Source organism: Plectropomus leopardus, chromosome 1 (genome assembly GCF_008729295.1).
Source record: "Plectropomus leopardus isolate mb chromosome 1, YSFRI_Pleo_2.0, whole genome shotgun sequence".
Taxonomy (NCBI): Eukaryota; Metazoa; Chordata; class Actinopteri; order Perciformes; family Serranidae; genus Plectropomus; species Plectropomus leopardus.
In genome coordinates this window covers 38,971,771-38,992,363 of record NC_056463.1, presented here as the reverse complement: position 1 = coordinate 38,992,363, position 20,593 = coordinate 38,971,771, and the positions used below count along the sequence as shown (strand labels likewise).

Sequence of the window (20,593 nt, the reverse complement as noted above, 5' to 3'; positions counted from 1 at the left end):
CCTGTCTGCTTTCTTTCCAGGCCGCATGATAAAAATAGATAAGAGAGCAGCTCCCCGAAGGAGAGCAGAAAATGAGGAATGAAGAGTGAGATAGCAGAAGAAAAAGACAATGGGTAGCAGTAGAAAAGAACAAACTGAGAGGAGAGGCACTAGAATAACTGAGGAGGAGTAAAAAGGGCAGGACATGGAGTGGGAGTAGACTAAAGGTTGGGATGTCCTCATCACATTGTGTTGCTCCAGATCTGAATCTAAGTATATCAGCCAATACACAGGAGGAGACATTTCCTTATTAGTATAAATATTTTTCCAACCTTATACAGCAGCGCTGTTTTCATTCAGGGCATTTTTGACAACTAGCATTGTTTAAGAAACTAAAAAATAATCAAAAATAGACTGGGCTCTATTTAGCCAATATCTGGGCACAGATGTTTCCAGTCACCTCTCTGACAGCTCCATTAAATTTGTATAAAATGTAGGCTCTTTATTTCTGCAAGTCTTGCTGGTGCTTTTTGTGGTAAGTTTGGTTAGTGACTGCACGTCATCATCAGGATGAGGGAATCAACTCATCAGTCTGTGAACTCTCCATCTGCCGACTTTAGGCTAGCTCCTAGCTAGCCAGGTTGAGGTTTTCAAATGTAAACATCAGTTAACATGGAAGAAAGATGGATAAGGATGGACACCAGCTGGACTAGCACCCTGCTAGCCATTGTACAGGAGGTTTGGAAAATAAACTGGACAACCTCTGTGCTGCAGCAGTTTCCGAGCCTTTTGGCATTGCACAGTTACCGCTAAAGCAATGATAAAGCGGCGCTATTTTACGAGTTCGGAATGAGAACACAGATACACAGACAGGCGATGTGATTTGACGAGGACCTCCAGAACCTGTAGCAACTGTATGATAGATTCATCAGGTTGAAATGCTGTCTGTGACAACGTAAGGAGCACGAGGGCCTCTTTAGGGTGGGTAGGAGGGGCAGTGGATGGGTCCAACAAATCCAAGACTTTCAGCTTGTGTTTGCTTCCCATATGAATGTAGAGCCAAACTAGGATGTTTTTAACCATGTTCCTCTGCTGTCTACACCTAAGCATGTGCTTTTGTTGCCATCATGTAGACACAGAAGGAAACCTAGATTGTATATATGAAGATGCAGAAGTCCACTGACAAAGCAGCGAAATATGTGCTTGGGATGAGAACATTTTGATATTTCAATGTGACGCATGAATAACTGACATGAAAATACACATGAAAATATGCCTGACCACGCTCGGTTCCCATCCTGCATATCAGCAAAGGACATCCATGCTAAGAAGTCCTTTTTGTGTTCCACAGTATCATGTACCTAGACTGGTTCCAGACTTCTGAGTCTCAGATTAAATCTCTGCTAAATTGGTCAGGACAAAACAGCAGCACCTCCCTAACTGAAAACAGATATCAGGGACATGATCTCAGACTGGATAAGGATGCAACAATACATTTATAATTCAGTCTGATATTCAGGATGACAATATACAGCTACACAGTGTGCACTGTAACAGCTGGTGTACCCGCATAAAATCAAGTCCCTGAAACAGAATCCCTGAATCTGTTACAATCCCGGTCCAGTGAATCTGCTCTAAATTTTGCTGCCAAAAGACTTTTTGATATCCTCTAAGAGTATCTTATCAGTGTCATGTGCTCCCACATTGTAATTTGATTTAACCAGCTTAATATTTCATGTTTTTCATTGGTTTGCCAATAATAACTGAGTTAAACTAAACAAGTCTGACAACAGATATGGAGTGCTTCTGTATAAATATTGGCCATTATGAGTCACCGCCAGTTCAGTATCTGAAAATGTCAAGAGTTCACGTACATGGATGGCCCTGTGTTTTCATGCAATGTTTTATTTAATGTAGCTGGTGTGTGTGTGTGTGTGTATGTGTGTGTGCAGGGGCCTGGTGAATCAGAGTCTGGAGGATGGCGCCCTCTCCTTCTGCTGAAACAGGATGGTAGGCCGGCGAGTGATTGGCTGTCTCAGTGTGCGCTTCAGCCAACCACAGCACAGCAGACTGCACGGCAAACAGGATTAACTCCAAAAAGTTGGCTTGGCCAAGAAATGAGAAAAAAATGCCTCACTTATAGAAATAAATGTTTATTATAGAAGGGCCACATTTTCTCTCTAATGACTTCTGCACAATGTGTGTGTGTGTGTGTGTGTGTTATCTTCAATCTCCTCATTTATATAAAACATGTTTTACTTTGCCTTTTTATTTTTCATTCTCCCTCCTTCCCTCTCTCCTCTCGTTAGAATTAGAGCAGCTGTCAGACAGTTTCCTGGTGTACCGGTAACAGAGAGCTGCCCGAGACACTTTGGCTGCATTACAGGATTACAGTAGCTGTGGGACAGCAGCCCAGAGATAGCCTTACACAACCATGAAAAATCGTCAGTTTACTGTCGAGATTTTCTTCAATTCATGAGGGAGAAACAGCGGATGGAGCGGGTGGGGGGGTGGGGGGGGGGGGTGGGGGGGGGGGGGCAGAAAAAGAGACTCCTTCTGAACAGCACACAAACTTACAGATCATCTCAGAGGAACACAGAAGCTCAAAATAAGACCAAACTGACAGGTAAGCACAGTGCGCCGCTTGCTTGGAGTGTTTTTTTCTCCGCCCTTTCCATGTCTCACGGTTCAAACTGCTGAGAATAAAACCAAACAGATTCTCTTACCCCAATTAAATCTGTGTGTCATCTGTTCCTTTGATATTCTCCTTTTATTGTGTTAAAAGGCAAATATTTTGGAAATGAACAAAATGGGCCACAGGCTGAATTCGATTCTGATATTTAATTGTCTTTTTTATTGTGACCCAGAAGTTGCTCCCACATGCTAGCTGCTACACCATGGTTCGTCTCTGTCTTCCTCCAACAAGTTTCTCACTCTGAACTCGAAACACGGTGCCGCTCTGTCAGTGACCTTCTACGTCAACCTATAATATTTTAGGTACCCTTCTGTGTCAGCTGTTTAAGCTCTGGGATGTCGTTACTTTGATGTCGACAAATGCACATGGTGGGATGAAGCAGCATGGTCTTTATGTTTACACAACAGCACTGGCCATCACAATGGTTAGGATTAGGTAAAAAGTCATGGATGGTTAGGTTTAGGCAAAAGAGGCACATGTTAAGGTGTAGGAAAATTAAAAAAAAACATCCACACGAGAAGTGAACTCCAGACTCCTGCATGAAAGTCAATTGTTTGTAGGACCCATCCACCTCCCCACCTGGCCACCGTGTAAACACACTAGCACTCCTTATATTACGTGGTTACCAGCAGCGTTATTACTAGACACTGTCCTTCAGCGTTTCATGCACACATGAAGGGTTCCCTCGAGCCACGTTCTAAAGTGACGCCACCCGTGCGTGTTGCATGTTGAAGCGCCCAGTGCCCTCGCTGCTCACTCCTGGCTTACGAGACTACTTTTGAGTGGCCCATACCTCAGGAGAGGCAGAGACGGACTTGCACCAGCTGTATTTGAGCTGCTACTGCTGCTAACTAAAGAAACGTCTTCACAGCTGCAGTGTGCTCTCCCCTTTGCTGAGGAGTGTCATTTAAAGGAGTGACGCAGAGGGATCACAGACTGCAGTATGGTCCATCTCCATGGAACAGTAGCTTGGGCTATAGCAATTTGGAGCATTGGATTTGATCAAATTTACATGTAATTTTTATTCGACCCCCTTTTCCACAAAATAAAAAATCCAAAGTTCATATTTCCACATCCACAGGTATGCAGACACTATTCAAATTGATAGATTAGATAATGCATTTGTAAGTTTGATTTTATTTTGGCAACCTGGTTGCTATGAAACAGTGATTACTGTGGTGTTTCCCAGAGGCCAGTCGACAGTCAGACTGAGGTGGGCGGCTCTGTGACATCTTTTTCTTGAATTTTCTTTGGCTTTTCAGCTGCTCACTGTTTGCCTCCTGACTGCAAATGTTTCCCACTGTTTTCAAAACAGACTGGGGGACGAGCCAAGTGGAAAAGAGAGTTTATAGCTGACCGGCAACAAAAGAGTAATTCAGCTGCTTTTCCCCTCCGTCTGAAAGCTTTTATTTGCTGTTCTACACACTCAGTGTCAGGCAGGTCTTTCCAGAAAGATACTACTACTACAGGAAGATAATACTCTGGTTCACAGCAAACAATAGCTTTTATGCTTCCAAATATTTATATATATATATATATATATATATATTTATATATATATATATATATATATATATATATATATATATTATATATATATATATATTTGTTTATTTTTTTTTCATATCCATTTAGTATTGCATGTTGCATGTAAATACTGTATCTTTGATAATTTTTAGATACATTGGAAATTATGTATGCCATTTCTTGGAGAGTTGGAATAAACCATACACTGTATAAATAGTTGGCTGCCTTGTGTTTTTGTTGCCTAAGCATGATCATGTGCAGCATCATCCCACCATGTGTATTTGTTGACATCATGGTAGTGGCATCCCAGAGTGTAACTAGTACACACAGAAGGATATGTAGAGCGCAATAAGTAAATGCACACGTTCACTGCAAAGCTGCAACATGTGATGACAGGATGAGAACCTGTTGAAATAACAGACATAACTACTGCAATGTCAACCACTGGATAGGGGACTCCCGTTTTGAAGCCCTGAGTCTACATTTGCTTAACTTTGCACCTTAATAATATGTAACCAGGTGAGTTTTTAAGAAATTCATTCCCTGTACAGTTGTTGTGGATGTTGCAGCTTGGAACAAACCTGTCTCGAGGATGCTGATTGCCACATTTGCATGAACAGTTTTGTCTTGCAGCCATAAATGGTGCTTGTGATCCTGTGATCAATCCACAGCCTGAGAGCCAATGTGCTTTCAAGAAGCCCAATCGCAAGCCACAAACAAGCATTATGTTTAAACTTTTATTTTTCTTATTCTACTAAATGGCTTAACTCTTACCTTTGTATGAAGTTTGGCGATCTGTTTCTCGTCCACATTGGGCTGCCTGTAGACTCTGCTTTTGTAGCGGAACTGTGGAGTGAAAGCCAGAGGGTTATTTTTTTTTTTAAAAAAGGTCCAAACTACAACAATGGGTCCATCACAGATCTGTTAAAGCTCTGATTTGAAAACTCTCTGGCTGGGTATTTTTAAAAAACATAGCTTTTTCTAATGAATTTCTGGCCTTTCGTCTACATGCAAACAGATTTTCAGGTCAGTGAAAACAGACCTTCTGGAAAACTCCTTCCAGGGTTAAGAAATTCAGAAACTTCCCTTTAGTATTTATGCGTACACAGGAAAACCAGGGTTTTTTGGCTTGTCTCCTATGTTAGATGTCAGTATGTGCGTCGTTATCTCCTAAAAGCAATTTTCAGTTTTCAGTCAATTAAAAAAAAAGAGTTATATCCGCTTGTCCGACCAGCGTCTACCGCTTGCCTATATTTCCCCTGTATCGCCTTGAGCTTAGTGGTGTCGATGGCCCTAGTTATATCCTCCTTGCAATGAGGAAACTTTGGGGACATGTCATAACAGTACTGCTGTAGTGAAAGAGCTAGGATATCACTGTACTTTAGCAAGACTCCCAGTCCACATTTTTTGGATTTTATTCACTTTATATTCATGCGTGACACTGAGGAGTAACTCCACTGCAATGTCAGTCTACACATATGATTCTCTTTTGCGATGTGCCATTGTTGTTGTTGTTGTTGTTGTTGTTGTTGTTGTTGTGCCTTTATCGGTAATGACTTCAGACTTCTGGTTGGTCAACGTGACCTGACGCTAGAGGTTATATATTGCCACATGCTGCTTTGGCGTGCACGTGACATTGCTTGAGAGCCTGCAGAGTTTTGTTTTTTTTTTCATGACGTTGGTGAGGACAGCCCTTTTTTTTTTAAACTGGAGTAGAAAAAAAATGCATTGCTTAAAATACCTGTGTACATGAGAACAAGGCCTCATTTTAAGTGTAACTCTTTAACACCTGGATTGATATCAGCTTTCCTGTTCTGCATTCAGACACCTATCACAGGCTTTTAAACCTCTGAAACTTGAGAAAATTGTTTTGATTCCTTTTAAAAACGCGAAAAAACATAACAAGCAACTTGGCAAGAAATGTCCTGCAAACAAAAAATGACCTGAAAATGAGCTGTGGTGGGAGGTATTACTATAGATGTCAAAAATCTTCACTTATAAATGTGTGATTCTTCTTATTTATTTACAACTATGTTACAGAAAAAAGTATTCATTTTTCTTTATTTCTTTATTGTTTTTGTATGTTTTGTTTTGTAACTTTTTACAGATTTCTTGCTTTTATTTTGGCAATTTCTTAAGTAGCTTATTGCTGTTTTTCCATGTCTTGGAAATTCTGGCTAAAATGTTGGTGACTTTTTCATTTAAACAACACAAGAACCGCATGAAACCATGTATGAACATGATTGGTTTGCTGTTTCTCAAGGAAGTTTGTGTTGCAATACATATTGATAGAGTGATATCAAAACAGTTTTCATTCTAATCCTTTGGCCATAAAGCTGAGTCCTGCTTAAACTCCAGCAAAAAAAGAGTTTCATTAAAGTTGAAATGTTATTGTCCTCTAATAACATTCAATATTAACCCTTTGAAACCTGGAATACCATCACTTTCTTGTGCTCCACTAAGATGCCTTCACAAGTTTCTCAACCTTTGAGCACAGGTCAAACTGGTTGGCTTTCTTTTAAAAACATGGAAGGAAAGGCAATGAGCAAATCGTACACATATTGTTGTTTCACTGTTTTGCTTCCTCTTTTTGGGGTAATTTTCTTGTACTTTTTTGCATCTTTGTTTTTGCAAACTTTTGGCTCATTTGCTCTTAATTGCCTTTTGCAAGTGTTTTTGAAAAAAAAAATCAAGATAATTTGTTCAGGTTTCAAAGGGTTGAGTTAGATTCTATCACTGCTGACTGGTGTAATAATCTAACTGGCAAACATTTTACCTCCAAAGATGGGACCCCCTTGCTGATTGGCTGGGGGTACTCTCTGAAGATGCGCTCCTCATCCAGGAACTTGCCGTCCCTCCCATTGCTGGCTGGCTGGAACAGCCCGTAGTTGAGCACGTCTTTTAGGCTCTGGTTCAGCGTACACAGGATCCGCTGCTTGGCAACCCACACCGTCGCATCCGGGTTGAAGCGCATGCATTTCTGATTGGGTTTAGGGAGGAAAGGAGGAAGTGTGTGAGAGGGGGAAGAGATAGATTGATTAAACATTGATGACTGGAGTGTTGGCTGGCAGTCACAATAATAAACACATATAAAATATTTGTCTTGTGACAGATATCTCACTTGAGAAGTGGACTTCCAACTTTTGATTGACAGATGTAAATAGGCTGAGGCTGAGTGATGAATGAAATCACAGAACAAAGGTGCCCAGTCATAATATTTTAGACACATGGAAATTGGCGCTTTAATAACACAAACCCTGTCCCAGTTACTACAAATAAAGCATGCAGCACTGCCAAGCTTTGTTTTATTGTCACCGTGCGATACAATATACAGGGCCATTGCGCTCGCTGAGGATGTAATTGACCCAACCCCTTTGCCCCCTACTCTTTCCAGCTCCAGCTTCCATGGAGTGAAAAAACACACAATGCAGGATTACTGGCCTCGTCCGAATCAGAGGGGCTTATGGGCGCTGTGCCGTGGCATTCGGGAAGTGTCTGTGAGTGTTTACAGCTGGATGTGCTGCTCAGCCGGTGATAGCAGCCCTGTGTCTGTGATAAAGGCTGACGGGATGAGCAGTCTGTGAACTCAGCCTAACTGTAATCCTCTTGCCTGGCGTGGAGTGGGCAGAGAAGACGAGGGGAGGGGAAGGAGAGATGAAGGGTTGAAGGTATATGGAAACAGATGTCTGGCATCTGGCTGGGCTGTTTGGACTGATATGGCCTTCTTTCCCTCTGCTGGTTTATTACAGTGGCAAATTTCCATCCGCTCCCATTACTGCTGCGTACTCAGCCCTCCACATGAGCTCAACTCAAACACTGTGTACCAAGTTTCCAGGGAACTGGGAATCAGTGTTCTTCAAAGTAGAGGCCATGGTACTGGTCATCACACAAAGAGTCAGATTTATTATTCCAAACTTTAATAAAAGAAAAGCATCTTTTCATAAAACTGGACTGTTTGTGCCATTGATACTCGAATCTGGTCCCTTGATAGGGTGCCAGCTGGCCCCCAACCATTTTCTAATTCAATTCAAAATAGAAAGAGTGATTCACAGTGGGAATTATCCCAAAATCCTAGAAATGTCCTAAAAACCCTAGAAATGTCCTAAAATCATAAAAATGTGCTAAAATCGTAGAAATGTCTTCAACACAGAGAAATGTCCAAACATCCTAGAAGCATCCTCCAAATTTAGAAATCGCAGAGGCATGTAAAATCCAAAAATCCTAGGAACATCCTAAAATTCTAGAAATGACCTAAAATCCTAGAAGCATGATGGAGCTGCTGCAACTGGCCTCTGGCCTCCTGATATTTTGCAAAAGTGGTCCCCAAGTAGGGATGGTTATTGTAGAGATTTTATCAATACTGATACTGCTTATTGGTATTGATACTTATCGATACTCTACACTTCTCTTTATAATTTGGTACATGTAAGGCTGTGAAAAAACTTCAAATTATTTTGTTTTTGCCACAAACTAGGTGACTCAGTGATTTCTATGACTTCTCATGTGACACTGGCTACTTAAATTTCCTTTGACAAACTATTTCCACAAACTGAAACTTCTCCCCTGTCCTGTCTGACTGATCATGGAGCTTTTTATTTGACTGGCCCGACATCCACAAACTGAATGAACTGCAATAATATTATAGCATATTATGTGAATCATCACATTTGTTTGAGTAAAGACACAAAACTTAACTAAAGTCCTTGTAAATTAACGCTCATTCTCAGCAGACCTCTCAGCAGTCATCTAGCAAACCTGAACCAGCTTCACTCCACTAAAGTGAAGGGCCCCTTGACATTCTGCTGTTTTTACCTGAATCACCTCCCCTTGTTTCCTTATGATAAATGTGTTGGACTTGGGTGTCTGACTTCCATCTACTGCGAACGAAGGAGAGGCTGCTGCTTTCTTGACGTCATCTATAGGATTAAATATATAAATTGGAACATAATGTCACATTAGAAGTGCTTAAAATCATGCCAACAACTGTGACATAGCTATTAGCTGCAGCCTTATTAGTTATTTTTAGTTTTCTTAGTCCCCGTAGCATTGCCATCGGAGCCACCAGGGCTCGGAGGCTTCACCACTGGATTAACGTTAACGCTAGCTGCTCTGCTAAAGCTATCACTGACACTGCTCCATATTTATGAAATGCTGCAATTGTGACTACTCTTTGAAACAAATTGCATTTCCTTGCACCATCATGACTTTTAGAAGAGTTAGCCCACACCCCCAACTGCTTTCTTTTGTCCGACATTCGCTTCAATACTTCGAGCAGAGCAACCAGCAGTGGCACAACAATAAACATCATATGTCATCATAGCTGGTAGTTGGTTTTTGTTTGACCATCACTGCCTAGTTTACAGGTTGATCAGATTACAGTCCGAGTTTGAAAGAGAGAGATAGAGACAGACAGAGCGAGAGAAAGAAAAAGAAAGGAGCAGGTCTTTCTCTTGATCTGCCTCTACAGAGTATCCCAGTGATCATCAGCATTTCAGCACCTCTAGTTCCTTTGCCTTAAAGTCAATATTTTTTAATGGGTTTTTGGCTAGAAGTCTGAAATAAGGTCTGTGTTGTTACCACAAGCTGAGGAGACACTTCTGACATAAAACAAAAATAAAAAATGACATAAAATACGTCAGTAAATACCTGTGAACTTTGAAGCTTTTACGTGTCTCAAAAAAGGCAGCTGCTAACAAATGGCTAAATGAGACTACAGAATGTCAACACGTCAAACACTGTATCACAGCCTCAGTGTGGTGGCGACGTTAAATCATGTGACTGTAGCGCAGTTCATTTATAGCCATTAACTTTTTACTTCTCTTGACTGAATTTCTGCTCCAAAAATCTTAAATGTGTTGTTTATTTGTAGAGATTATCTTGCTGAACAAAATGTGTAAGTATGATTAAGGTTCATTTACCACAGAAATTATTCTCTGCTGTAATCTAAAATCCAATGGAAATATTCCATAGGCTTTTGATGAGGGAACCAACCCACTTATGCATCGGCCAACAGAAAAACATCATGCCTGGGGAGCTCTTTACTCGTTGTGACTGTGGTGGCGATATAGGTGGCAGGCAGTACAAAAATGCGAAAGCGGAGGCTGTAGTGCAATGACCAGCCTGAGAGCCAGCAAAACTCTAGTTCAGTTTCACCTGAGGCGGAAACGGGGAGATGTAGACACTGGTTGGATAGAGGAAAGTTTACCACAGTTTATTTACACATACTACAAACACTATCCCTTTAATTACACGACTATACTTCGATGGTTACACCTGACAGCTTTAAAGCTCTGTAAGCAATTTCAGGCTAAGAGGGTTAGAGGAAAATTACAACATATTTCCACCTGCGTCTTACTCTGATAAGATATGGCCATTCACACTAATATGTCCAAACAACATTGCACTCAGCACCAGTCCCGTAAGCTCACATGGCTGTTTGTTGCTGCCTTCTGGCGTGATGATGGTTGAACTTTTTATGATCTAACTCTACATATAACCATGGAAACCAGACACAAAATAAGCTTTCCATTTCTCAAATCCTCCAATGGTGGTCCAAGAATCCAAAGCAACAGTTTTTGGAAAACTAGCTTGCTTGTTTGACCTTAAGTCTGCCATTGTGTCCAATCTTTGAATGATTACCAAAATGAGCTCTGAGAAGATGGTGTCTCCATCTGGATGTAAGAGCTGTCTACTGGCATGAAATAAAAGTGGAGATGGATGGAATCAAGTGAGAAAAACAGCTTATTTGAGATTGTTAAAGAAGCAAGGACACAGAAAAGCATGTGAGGAAGAGGAAACGTGTCACCATGACACTTTCAGATGTGATCAGAAAAAAAGGTCTTCTGACATGGGAAATTATCTGCTCATCAGTATCACTTTACAGTCAGTGCATACGCAGCTGGAGCCAGGAGGTGATGGGCTTTGCTTAGCATAAATACTGGTAGCAGAAGCTCGGTCTACAACTTGGTTATCATAGAAAAAAAGAAAAGAAAAAAAGAAGAAAACAAGTTGTGTTCTTATGTGGAGGTACCAGGCTCTCCCACAGAATTTATTAATTTGTGGCTAAAACCACAATTAAAACATCTGCCACCAAATATTTATTTAACACTTTTGGATGGAGGTGGACCACTGTTGGACTATGTATACCGTATGGTTATTTATTGCATCACATTCTTACAGCACAGAATGTACTTTAGGCACAGACAGCAGAATGCCAGGCGCAGTGAAAGTGAAAACTTAAAGTGAAACTTAACCAATAACTGCGCTGGGCCAGACAGTCTGCATTCAGTTGCCTTCAGTGTTGCCAGACTGGGCGATTTTCAGCCTAGTTGGGCTGTTTTGGGTTGCATTGTGCGGGTGAAAATGAGCTGGGGCAGGTGGACAGAATTTGGACCGGTTTTCTGTGAGTTGGGCGGGTGTTTTTATTAAATTACAAATTACAAGACAAATATAATATAACAATATATTTGTAATATGATAATAATGTATAATGTATTCACAAAAATGTATTCAACTAATACATTTTCTGTTCACCCAGTCACTCAGCACATCACAAATCATTTGTACTTTATTCAAAGTGATAGACAGCTAATGTAAATATAATTTTATTACTCACTACATATGTAAAAAAATGTCTGAATCAACTGTATCTGGCAACCCTGGTCGCCTTTGCACTAGCCACTGCTCTCAACCACTGAACCTGTCTGATCAGGTCCGGTCAGATAAACTGATCAATTATCCATCCCATAACTCAAACTCCTGCTGCTGAGGAAAAGGACTCATGGAAAGCTGTGCCTGCAATACTTTCACTAGTCCGCTAGTCCGAATTGGCATATTTCACAGAATGTGGTAATGCAAAACCCCACAGGGTTGTCTGCATGCATCTTTTCTTCATCAGTTAGCATAGCTTCCACCAATCTGTTGTCATTACATAAACCTAACCATCTGTGACTTTGGTGCCTAATCTTAACAATTGTGACATTTGTTGACGTCACCAACAACAACAACATTCCGAAGCGTAAACAGCTGACACAGAAGGATACCTAAAACAGCATAGGTTGACCCGGAAGGCCACGGAGCAGCACCATGTGACGAGAATGGAGTGAGAACGTGTTGGTTTTCACATGTCAAGCATAAAAGGATATAATATTGTAACTTCTAGTCTCCTTTTGGTCAATAAAACTTACAGACAGAAATGGACTGTGTGTCTCCAGCACAGACTGAGCAGCTTAGTGATTTAGGTGTTGCTTCTGGAAGTTTAATAATAGGCCTGTTCAAGATGAATAGCACCTCCACTGGAAAGAGGACAAGAGCAGGCGGCAGCAGCAGGAGTTGACAAAAAGCTGTGATCAAATGACAGATTCCGGACAGTTTCCAGCAGCCTTCACTCTGTACAGGAAGTCGTGGAAACAATTTGATTGGATTCCCATCCATTGCTACTGTTTTCAGACCCACATATCACTTTGTTTGCAGTCTCAAATTGTTGTTATAATCACAGAGGAGCCTATTCAAATGCTTTACAAGCAATCTATTCATGGTCCAACCTCCATTTTATGTCACCTCTCGCGTAAATAAGCATCATGTCAGTTTGCTCCTGTCTACAAATCAGCTGAGCAAACCTGTCACCCTCATACGACATAACTAAATTGACTGATTTGCCATGACACGATTTGTTGATTTGTTTTAACAGTTTTTTTAGCTTTGTTACAATTGAAGCTGACAATGTCACAGTTAAGACTTGAAATGCACTTAATTTGTAACATCACAAACTGTCCAATTTGAGTTCAATTCATCAAGACTTGTTTTCTCTATTGAAGGACCAGAATGCTTTGTGATAGATGACGCAGGTCATTAACCTGAAAATATTACAGTAAAAAACATCCCGGAGTAAAAGGGTGAAAAATGTTACAATCTAGTGGGCTCTCCCCTACATATCAGAGCCGGAGATGGAGGCCGGGCTCACATGCACGTGCTCTGTGTATGTTTGAATTATTCAACTGAGTGTGATTTCCAAGTGGACTGTGTGACTCAATCATGTGATCAAGTGGCACCACTAAGTGCTCAGTGATGAATGTGAAATCAGGAGCATTAGTGCATACATGTGAGAGAGATTAGTTCACATGTGAACACACACATCTTCTATAGTGGAGTTACAACCACCCAGCTGATAACATCAAAGGGTCATGAGTTCATATCTGGGTCAATGCTGTACCTTGAGGATCTCTCTCTCTCTCTCTCTCTCTCTCTCTCTCTCTCTCTCTCTCACACACACACACACATACTCACACACACACACACACACACACACACACACACACACACACACATATACACACACCATTCTTGTATTCTGCTAAGACTTGCCATTCGGCAAGTTACGATGCTCTTCAAGTGCTCTGAAGAAGCTGCTAATAGCTGCATGTTACATTCCTCATGCTGGCCTCAGTGAGATGGAATTTTACAACACAAATGAAAAGATGTGCAGGGTAAAAAGGGCCAAATACAGTCACAATGCACAAAATGGGATGAAGAGTCAGAATGAAGGAAAGGCAGAAAACACAGGCGAAGGGTATCAGGTGGCTTCTAGAGGTAGATCTCTGCCTAGCAATATCTCCCTTTCCTTATCTTCTTGTAGCACCCGATAATGCAATAATTTCCGGTAAATGTAGTAATACCTGAATATGTAATACAATTATATAAAATTAACTTGATTCAATATGTAATACAACCAAATAATGTAATAATTTGACTAATAATGTAATGTTCTGACTGATATTGGCATTTTTACTATAATGCCTTATTACATTATTGGGAATTTATTACACAACACACAGTGATGCAAACTCTGCCTTATCAGAAAATACTGTAAATCACCAGGGCTTTAAAAACGTACCTTGAAAACAAGTGTTAAAGTTTCAAAACAGTGGTTCTCAACTTTTTTGCTCAGGGCCCCCTTAAAACTAGAAAGTCTGTAATCCAGTTCCCACTGATGGGGATCTTTGCCTCATAAAAACATACCACTTGCCATCTTTCATCAGTTTCAGATTTTACTTAAAGCCTTGAGTTTACATTTTCAAAGCATGAATCAGTGTCAAATGTTAATGTCATGTTAGCTGACTGAATTCACTGACAGTAATATCAGTTCTGTATGCCTGCGCACATTACATTTCCAAAAAGAAAAACATACTTTTTAACAAATGGCATTTTATTATGTTAAAACAATTACCTGAAAGGTTTTATAACATTATATGTAAAACTGTTATTATAAGATTAGTCAGGAAATTTATTACATTAGGGGTTTCTTCGGGTTTCTTTACATTTTGGATCTGGTGAAGTGCACGTTTTATAACATTTTCAGGGAATAATAACATTACTGGGTGATCCAGTCCTGCTCCAGCACATGGTGAGGAAATGTTCCAACTCTCTGTGCCGTCATGGACATCCAGTGTAAGGCTATCTGGAACAGTCAATCCCTGAAGATGCACATCAAACAAAAAGCTACAGTACAAAGCTGCATTAGCTGGAGATAAAACTACTGCACAGACTGAGGCAGCACCTCCAGCTGCTCCTCCACAAGGAGCTTCAGCCAGGCACTACTGCTATTTGATGATAAACCTTCACAAACCTTCTCTGGAAGTGCCAGTAAAGCAATAAGCATCGACAGCAACAGTACATGTGCTATATGATCAATGAGAAAGCAGCATACACCTATATACTGCCCACATATGGGAGTCACTCTACAGTCATTTCACAGGACCAGTGCACCATATTGTTCCCCCATACTGTACATGTAGAACACCTGGGGCTTGATTATGAGCAACACTGTGCAGCTAATGACTGCATAGGGCTGATATGTAAATGAAACATAAATAATTTCCTCTGATAGAATTAATAAAACATATAAACACTTACAGACTCCACTGTTAATGCTGTGTCATCCACTAATACATGTTAGGTTTGACTTAGTTTATATTTAGCTTGTTCTCATTACGAGGTTGTCAAATACTGCTGCTTTTGCAGTTCTTTTGACTTAAGTTCCTGACACCAAAAGCCACAGCAGTGTATGGATCGCACAAAACTAGAGTCCAGTGTTTGCTTCCTGTCTAATCCGAACCATTCATGACTTTGTTGCCTAATCCTTACTATGCATGCCAGCATGTGCTTTTGTTGATGTCTTGGCATGTGATACAATGTGCTTTTATTGTCTAAACATAACCACGTGCTGCATAATCCCACCACGTGCTTTGTCGACATCACGGTAGTGGCATCCCCGAACGTCAACAGCATAAACAAAAGGATACCTAGAGTGTAAAATGTAGAAGCAGAAGTCCACTGCAAAAATGCAATATGTGACAACTTGGGATGAAAAGGTGTTGGGATATCAGGGGTTAAAGAAAATAAAATAATGTCAAAGAATAGACATTAAATTAATTTAGTTTTTATTCTTAATGTTGGCTTGTCTTTCTCGTAAGGCTGCCACCTTCTGATTGATTGGCTTATATACCCTTGTCTGACCAAATTCTTATCGTTGGGACAATCGCTGGGGTTACTTTAATGAGGCTATGTGTTCACCGAAGTGTTTCTTTTCCCAGTTGAAACACGTCAGTTGTTGTTGCTGCTCAGGACTTGTATTTGTCCTCTGTGACAGTTGGTCATTGCTGTTTTTGTCCCACCCCTTTTCCACAGTAATTGGATAGCTGGTGACACTGACGTGCAGCATTTTAGCCACAGTTAAACATTTTCACTCTCATTTTCAATGAGAAAATAGTCAAAGAAAGGCCTGTATCCACCTAGCATTTTTCTTCAGAGGAAAGTAATGTCAGGGCACTGGGGAGCATTTCACCAAAGAGCTTTGTTGGGTTTTGTTTCTATGATGACAATATCTCAACATTAGCATTAGCTAGTAAGCTCACATGATGCTATGTTAGCAGAGGGCTCACCACCAGTGTTGGGAGTTACGTGTTACAAAAGTAATGCATTACTCTAATGCATTACTTTTTGCTGTAATGCGGTAATATAAGGCATTACAAAAAAAATGGTAATATTTTACTCTGTACAAATTTCAGTAACATGCGTTACAATGCATTTTATACCCGAAATTAAGTGGTGTGTTGTTTTTATACAGATTCGCCAACACCGCGAGATTAGCAGAGGAGAAAAAAAATCTGCGCAAATGTTTAATTCCTGTTAGATCTAGAAAATTCTTTTTTTCCTGTTGAGAGGAAAAAAGATTAATTTATTGTTTGATGTCTGACTGAATTGATTGAACTGTTTCCTATGAGGGCCAGTAGGCCTAATTTAATTTCATTCGAAGCACTTCAATTCCATTTTTTGTCACCTTGAAATGTGGCTGGGTAACCCCACATAGCTAATAGTCTGGCTGTAAGTGATCTAAAAGGCTACTTTGTTTGGCCTGTGTTTTTTTCCCCTCAGGCCGGTTTTACTGTATCCCCTGAGGCAAAAGTACTAATCTTTTATGATTTTTGATGAAGCATAAACTATGGTTCATTATGCTGTGCACTTGAATTAAAGAGAATAAAGGGATATAAATGTAAAAAGGGTTGTGTATCTTGTCATGTCTTTAGGTGTTAGGTTACAATATACAGTAGTAGGCTCTAGCTCTATGATTTCAATATGAATACGCCTAAAGTTACAGTATCTATATTACAATATTGCACCATGAGCCATAACTATTGTTAGCCTTAAGCCTAACTCAGTCATTATGCTATACCACATCACCTCCTACTGGATGTGTAATGAGCTGCACTGAACTCAATTGTGTATATTTAGAACGCAAAATTCATATTTCCAGTTATTTTGGTGAAAGTAACTTAAAAGTAATGCATTACAATTCAAAAACAGTAATGTTATAATGTAACTAATTACTTTGAAATGACAGTAACAAGTAATAAATAATGCATTACATTTTTGCAGTAACTTGCCCAACACTGCTGACCACACAAGAAATAACAAGCTTATGATGGTACGGTGATAGAAGCACAACACACACCAGCAACATCCAGTGTCCACTGGCAACTCTCACAGACAGGTGTCTCTGTCTCTGTTGTGACAGTAGATTAGCTAAAGGAGCTGCAGTGACATCATCAGCGCCTTTCTGAAAGTTGAGAGATTTCCAACTCAAGGTACAGGGAGTGGCAGCAAAAAAAAAAAGGCAGAGCGCTGTGAAAAAAGACACTGGGTGCAGGGCTCTTTTTCCATGTGGCCACATGCAAACGGCTGTGGCTCAGAGGTAGAGTGGGTCGTCCTCTCATCAGAGGGTTAGCAGTTTGATCCCCAGCTCCTCCAGCCATCATGTCGAAGTATCCTTGGGCAAGATACTGAACCCCAAATTGTTCCCCCTGCTGCATCATCGGAGTGTGAGTGTGTGTGAGAGGTTACTGAGTAACAGGTGGCACCATGTACAGTAGCCTTGGCCACCAGTGTGTGAATGTGTGTGTGAATGGGTGAATATGACTTGTAGTGTGAAAGCGCTTTGAGTGGTCAAAAAGAAAAGCGCTATACAAGTGCAGTCCATTTACCAACAGAAAAAAGACGCCTGCACCGAAACCAAAAAAAAAAGCTACATGAACACAGGCAAGTGCCGGATTTATCACTACGATTTACTTTACAGTGGAGACCGCTTGTAGTGATCACATCTGTCCAGAGTCAAATTGATCACTTTTACTTATTTCTATGAAAAAACTGCTTTTTTTTCTCATGCAGATAACAATCTATAACATTTGTACATATTTGGTACATCAAAACAGTATAAAATAATGAAACGGACAGCTTCATTTTTTACCACATTTAACTGACTGTATAAGAAAATAGTAAAGTTGTTTCACATGCTTTCAACAGATGCATATTTATAGAAACAGTGATGTTGGGCTGGCAAATGCAAAGCCGCCACTTTGCGATGGTTTCATTGCATTACTCAACTTTTCACAGGCTTTTAAATAACCTGTGTTTGTCAAAAAATAAACATTGCAACAAAAAATGAGGCTACCTCTGTTTTCCTAGTCAGCTCATGCACTGCCTCAAAAAGTCATTTCACAAACTGGTCCCTTGATGCCTGACTTGTGTTTTTTTTTCCAAAACCAAGTCCACTCCTTTTACAAAGTGATGCACAAGGTCAAAGATGTTGAAACTCACATGCAGCAGACCAGTCTTTAAAATGCAAATTGCATTTCTCATCTCAGCCCCGGATGGTGCAGGGGTGTCCTTCTCGTCCTCCTTCTCTCCCTCCTTGCTGCCGACAGCATCAGTGCCAACACCAAAGTGTCATCTCACCTCTGCATTGAGGAACACTGCTGCACCTCCCTGCTGATCCTGTTGGCCTGTTTTCAGCATTCTGTCATGAACTTCAATGAGATCATTTTCACTGAGGGAAAATGACCCCCTTTGTGCTTGAATCCTGGGCCTCGGTTCGAGTTACTACACGAGGCAAGTATAATTAAAAAAATAAAATAACAAAGTTTTTGGTTTTGTTTCTCATGTTTTCATGTATAAGGCTGGATTACAGAGCTTCTGAAAGGGATTCAATCACACCTGGGTTCTTGTTGGAGTGGCATGATGGCTGACGTTAGTTCCAGGGCTATAAATAAGAAGTCTCTCTCTTGCATGCGCCAACAGGGATAATAAAGGTTATGTTGTGTATCCCGGGGTGACCTTCTATCGTGTCATGTAAGTCCGGTTTTTCTCATCAGTCCTGGTCAACACTAAGTGCTGACACAGACTCATGCACAAACCTTGTTTGGAAAAATGTTAAGGTGTCCGTTTATTTTCGGATCATATCACATTGGAGATCACAGTTATTTTTCACTTGAGGCATTCCACTTGTCTAAACACAGAGATTAATTGCCCTGTGCAAGTGTCAGTGTTGAGCCCTGTGACTCAACTGTGCTTGCTTTGGAGGACACACAGCTCTACCATGTAGAGTGAACTCAGTGCTGTGCAGAAATGTAATTAATTCTTTGCTTGACTACAGCCCTACTTTGTAGCTTTTTTTTTTTATCTTAGAATGTTGTTAGTTCAAAAATAAAGCTGACATCATTGAAAGCAGAGGCCATGACATAAACCTATGTAACCTTGTATTATAGGGCAGCGTCCTGCTAATATGCTCAGTAATATTGAGGTTAAAGAGCAAACCCCCCAAACGAATGGCTAAATTGGAAATGTATTGCCTTGGTTAAGCAAGTTGCTGTCTATCTCAGCATCCAATAATGTTCAGTTCTTTAAGCATTTGGACTAAAAACAAACTCTCGGCTGTAATCCACTTCTGCTTGGAAGTCTGCATTTTGTGGAAGTGGAGAAACGTACATCATAGCATCCCCTTACCTGAGGGCGGAGCATGCACAGAAAGGACGCAGCGAGAGATAAATCAGCTTCATTTTTTACATAATGCAACTTTTGTTTTGATCCGTTTGTGGAAAGTTTAAACTACTCCTCTGCAACTGATTGAAATTTGAATCATTTTGGGCCTGTTTAAGCTGACTGAGGTGTTAATATGTTTCATCTGTTTGGGCTTTTGAACCTATTCCAATCAGATTAGTAGGCTCCATGTAAACATGCCCACTATATCCCTGATTTAAAACCTTGCCACTTGTCATTCTCTTGTTCAGAAAACAAGATTTAAGGTGATACAACATGCTGATTTATTAATTATTGGAAGGAGGGAGACAGCTGTCTGCATACTGCACACTGACCACTTGCTGCCTGTAACCGCAATAGACAGATTTAAGAACGGTATCTTTCTTTTCGTCTAACCTCTCATCAGAAATTGAGCTTCCAAAATGTCAAATTTTGAAGTTAGAAATACCATAGATCTGTGCATTCACATGCTGTATTTCATTCCCTGTGAACAAACAAAACAGCATGCTTGTCTTTCAGTCACACACTTTGTGTAGGTATGAGGTCTCGGCATAAGAACTACTTTCATTATGTATCATCTGCTTTATGCTATTCATCTCCCTGACAATCATTTACATACTAATGGAAAACACGGGGACAATTAGAACATGTTTCATCAGTCATCAGCCTTTTTCCCCCTGGGGGTCCACGTGTTTATGTTATAGACTGCACCACAGTGTCACGCTGCACAGCCAGCTTTACTGTTCTTAAGGCCAGAGATAGATTTAACTGAGCCGCAGAGTGGGCCTCATATTATATTGGTTAGTACAGATCCAAGCTGCACCCACACATCTAAATGACCCTCTCCTCAAATCCTGTCTGCTCCACTGTTGTTTACCATCAGCCATTTCCCTCAATAAAGAGTCACTTTAATACAACCCCCCTTAAACCAAACATTACACAGGTTTATATATCAAGGCTTGTGGTTTTGTGGAATATTGTGATGCCACAGTGAAGCTGACCTTTAACCTTTTGGATATAAAA

At 40.5% G+C, this 20,593-nt stretch overlaps 1 protein-coding gene across 1 annotated transcript in view; it reads right to left on the bottom strand.

Annotated features, from left to right (window-relative positions):
- The window catches only part of LOC121942216 (SH3 and multiple ankyrin repeat domains protein 1-like), a 255,555-nt gene that overhangs the window by 142,329 nt on the left and 92,633 nt on the right, over positions 1-20,593 (bottom strand). The window contains exons 4-5 of the mRNA XM_042485361.1: positions 6,978-7,181; positions 4,976-5,047 (exon numbers count right to left, since the gene is read on the bottom strand). Coding sequence (XP_042341295.1) covers positions 4,976-5,047; positions 6,978-7,181 — 276 coding nt within the window. The remainder of the gene's footprint in view (positions 1-4,975; positions 5,048-6,977; positions 7,182-20,593) is intronic.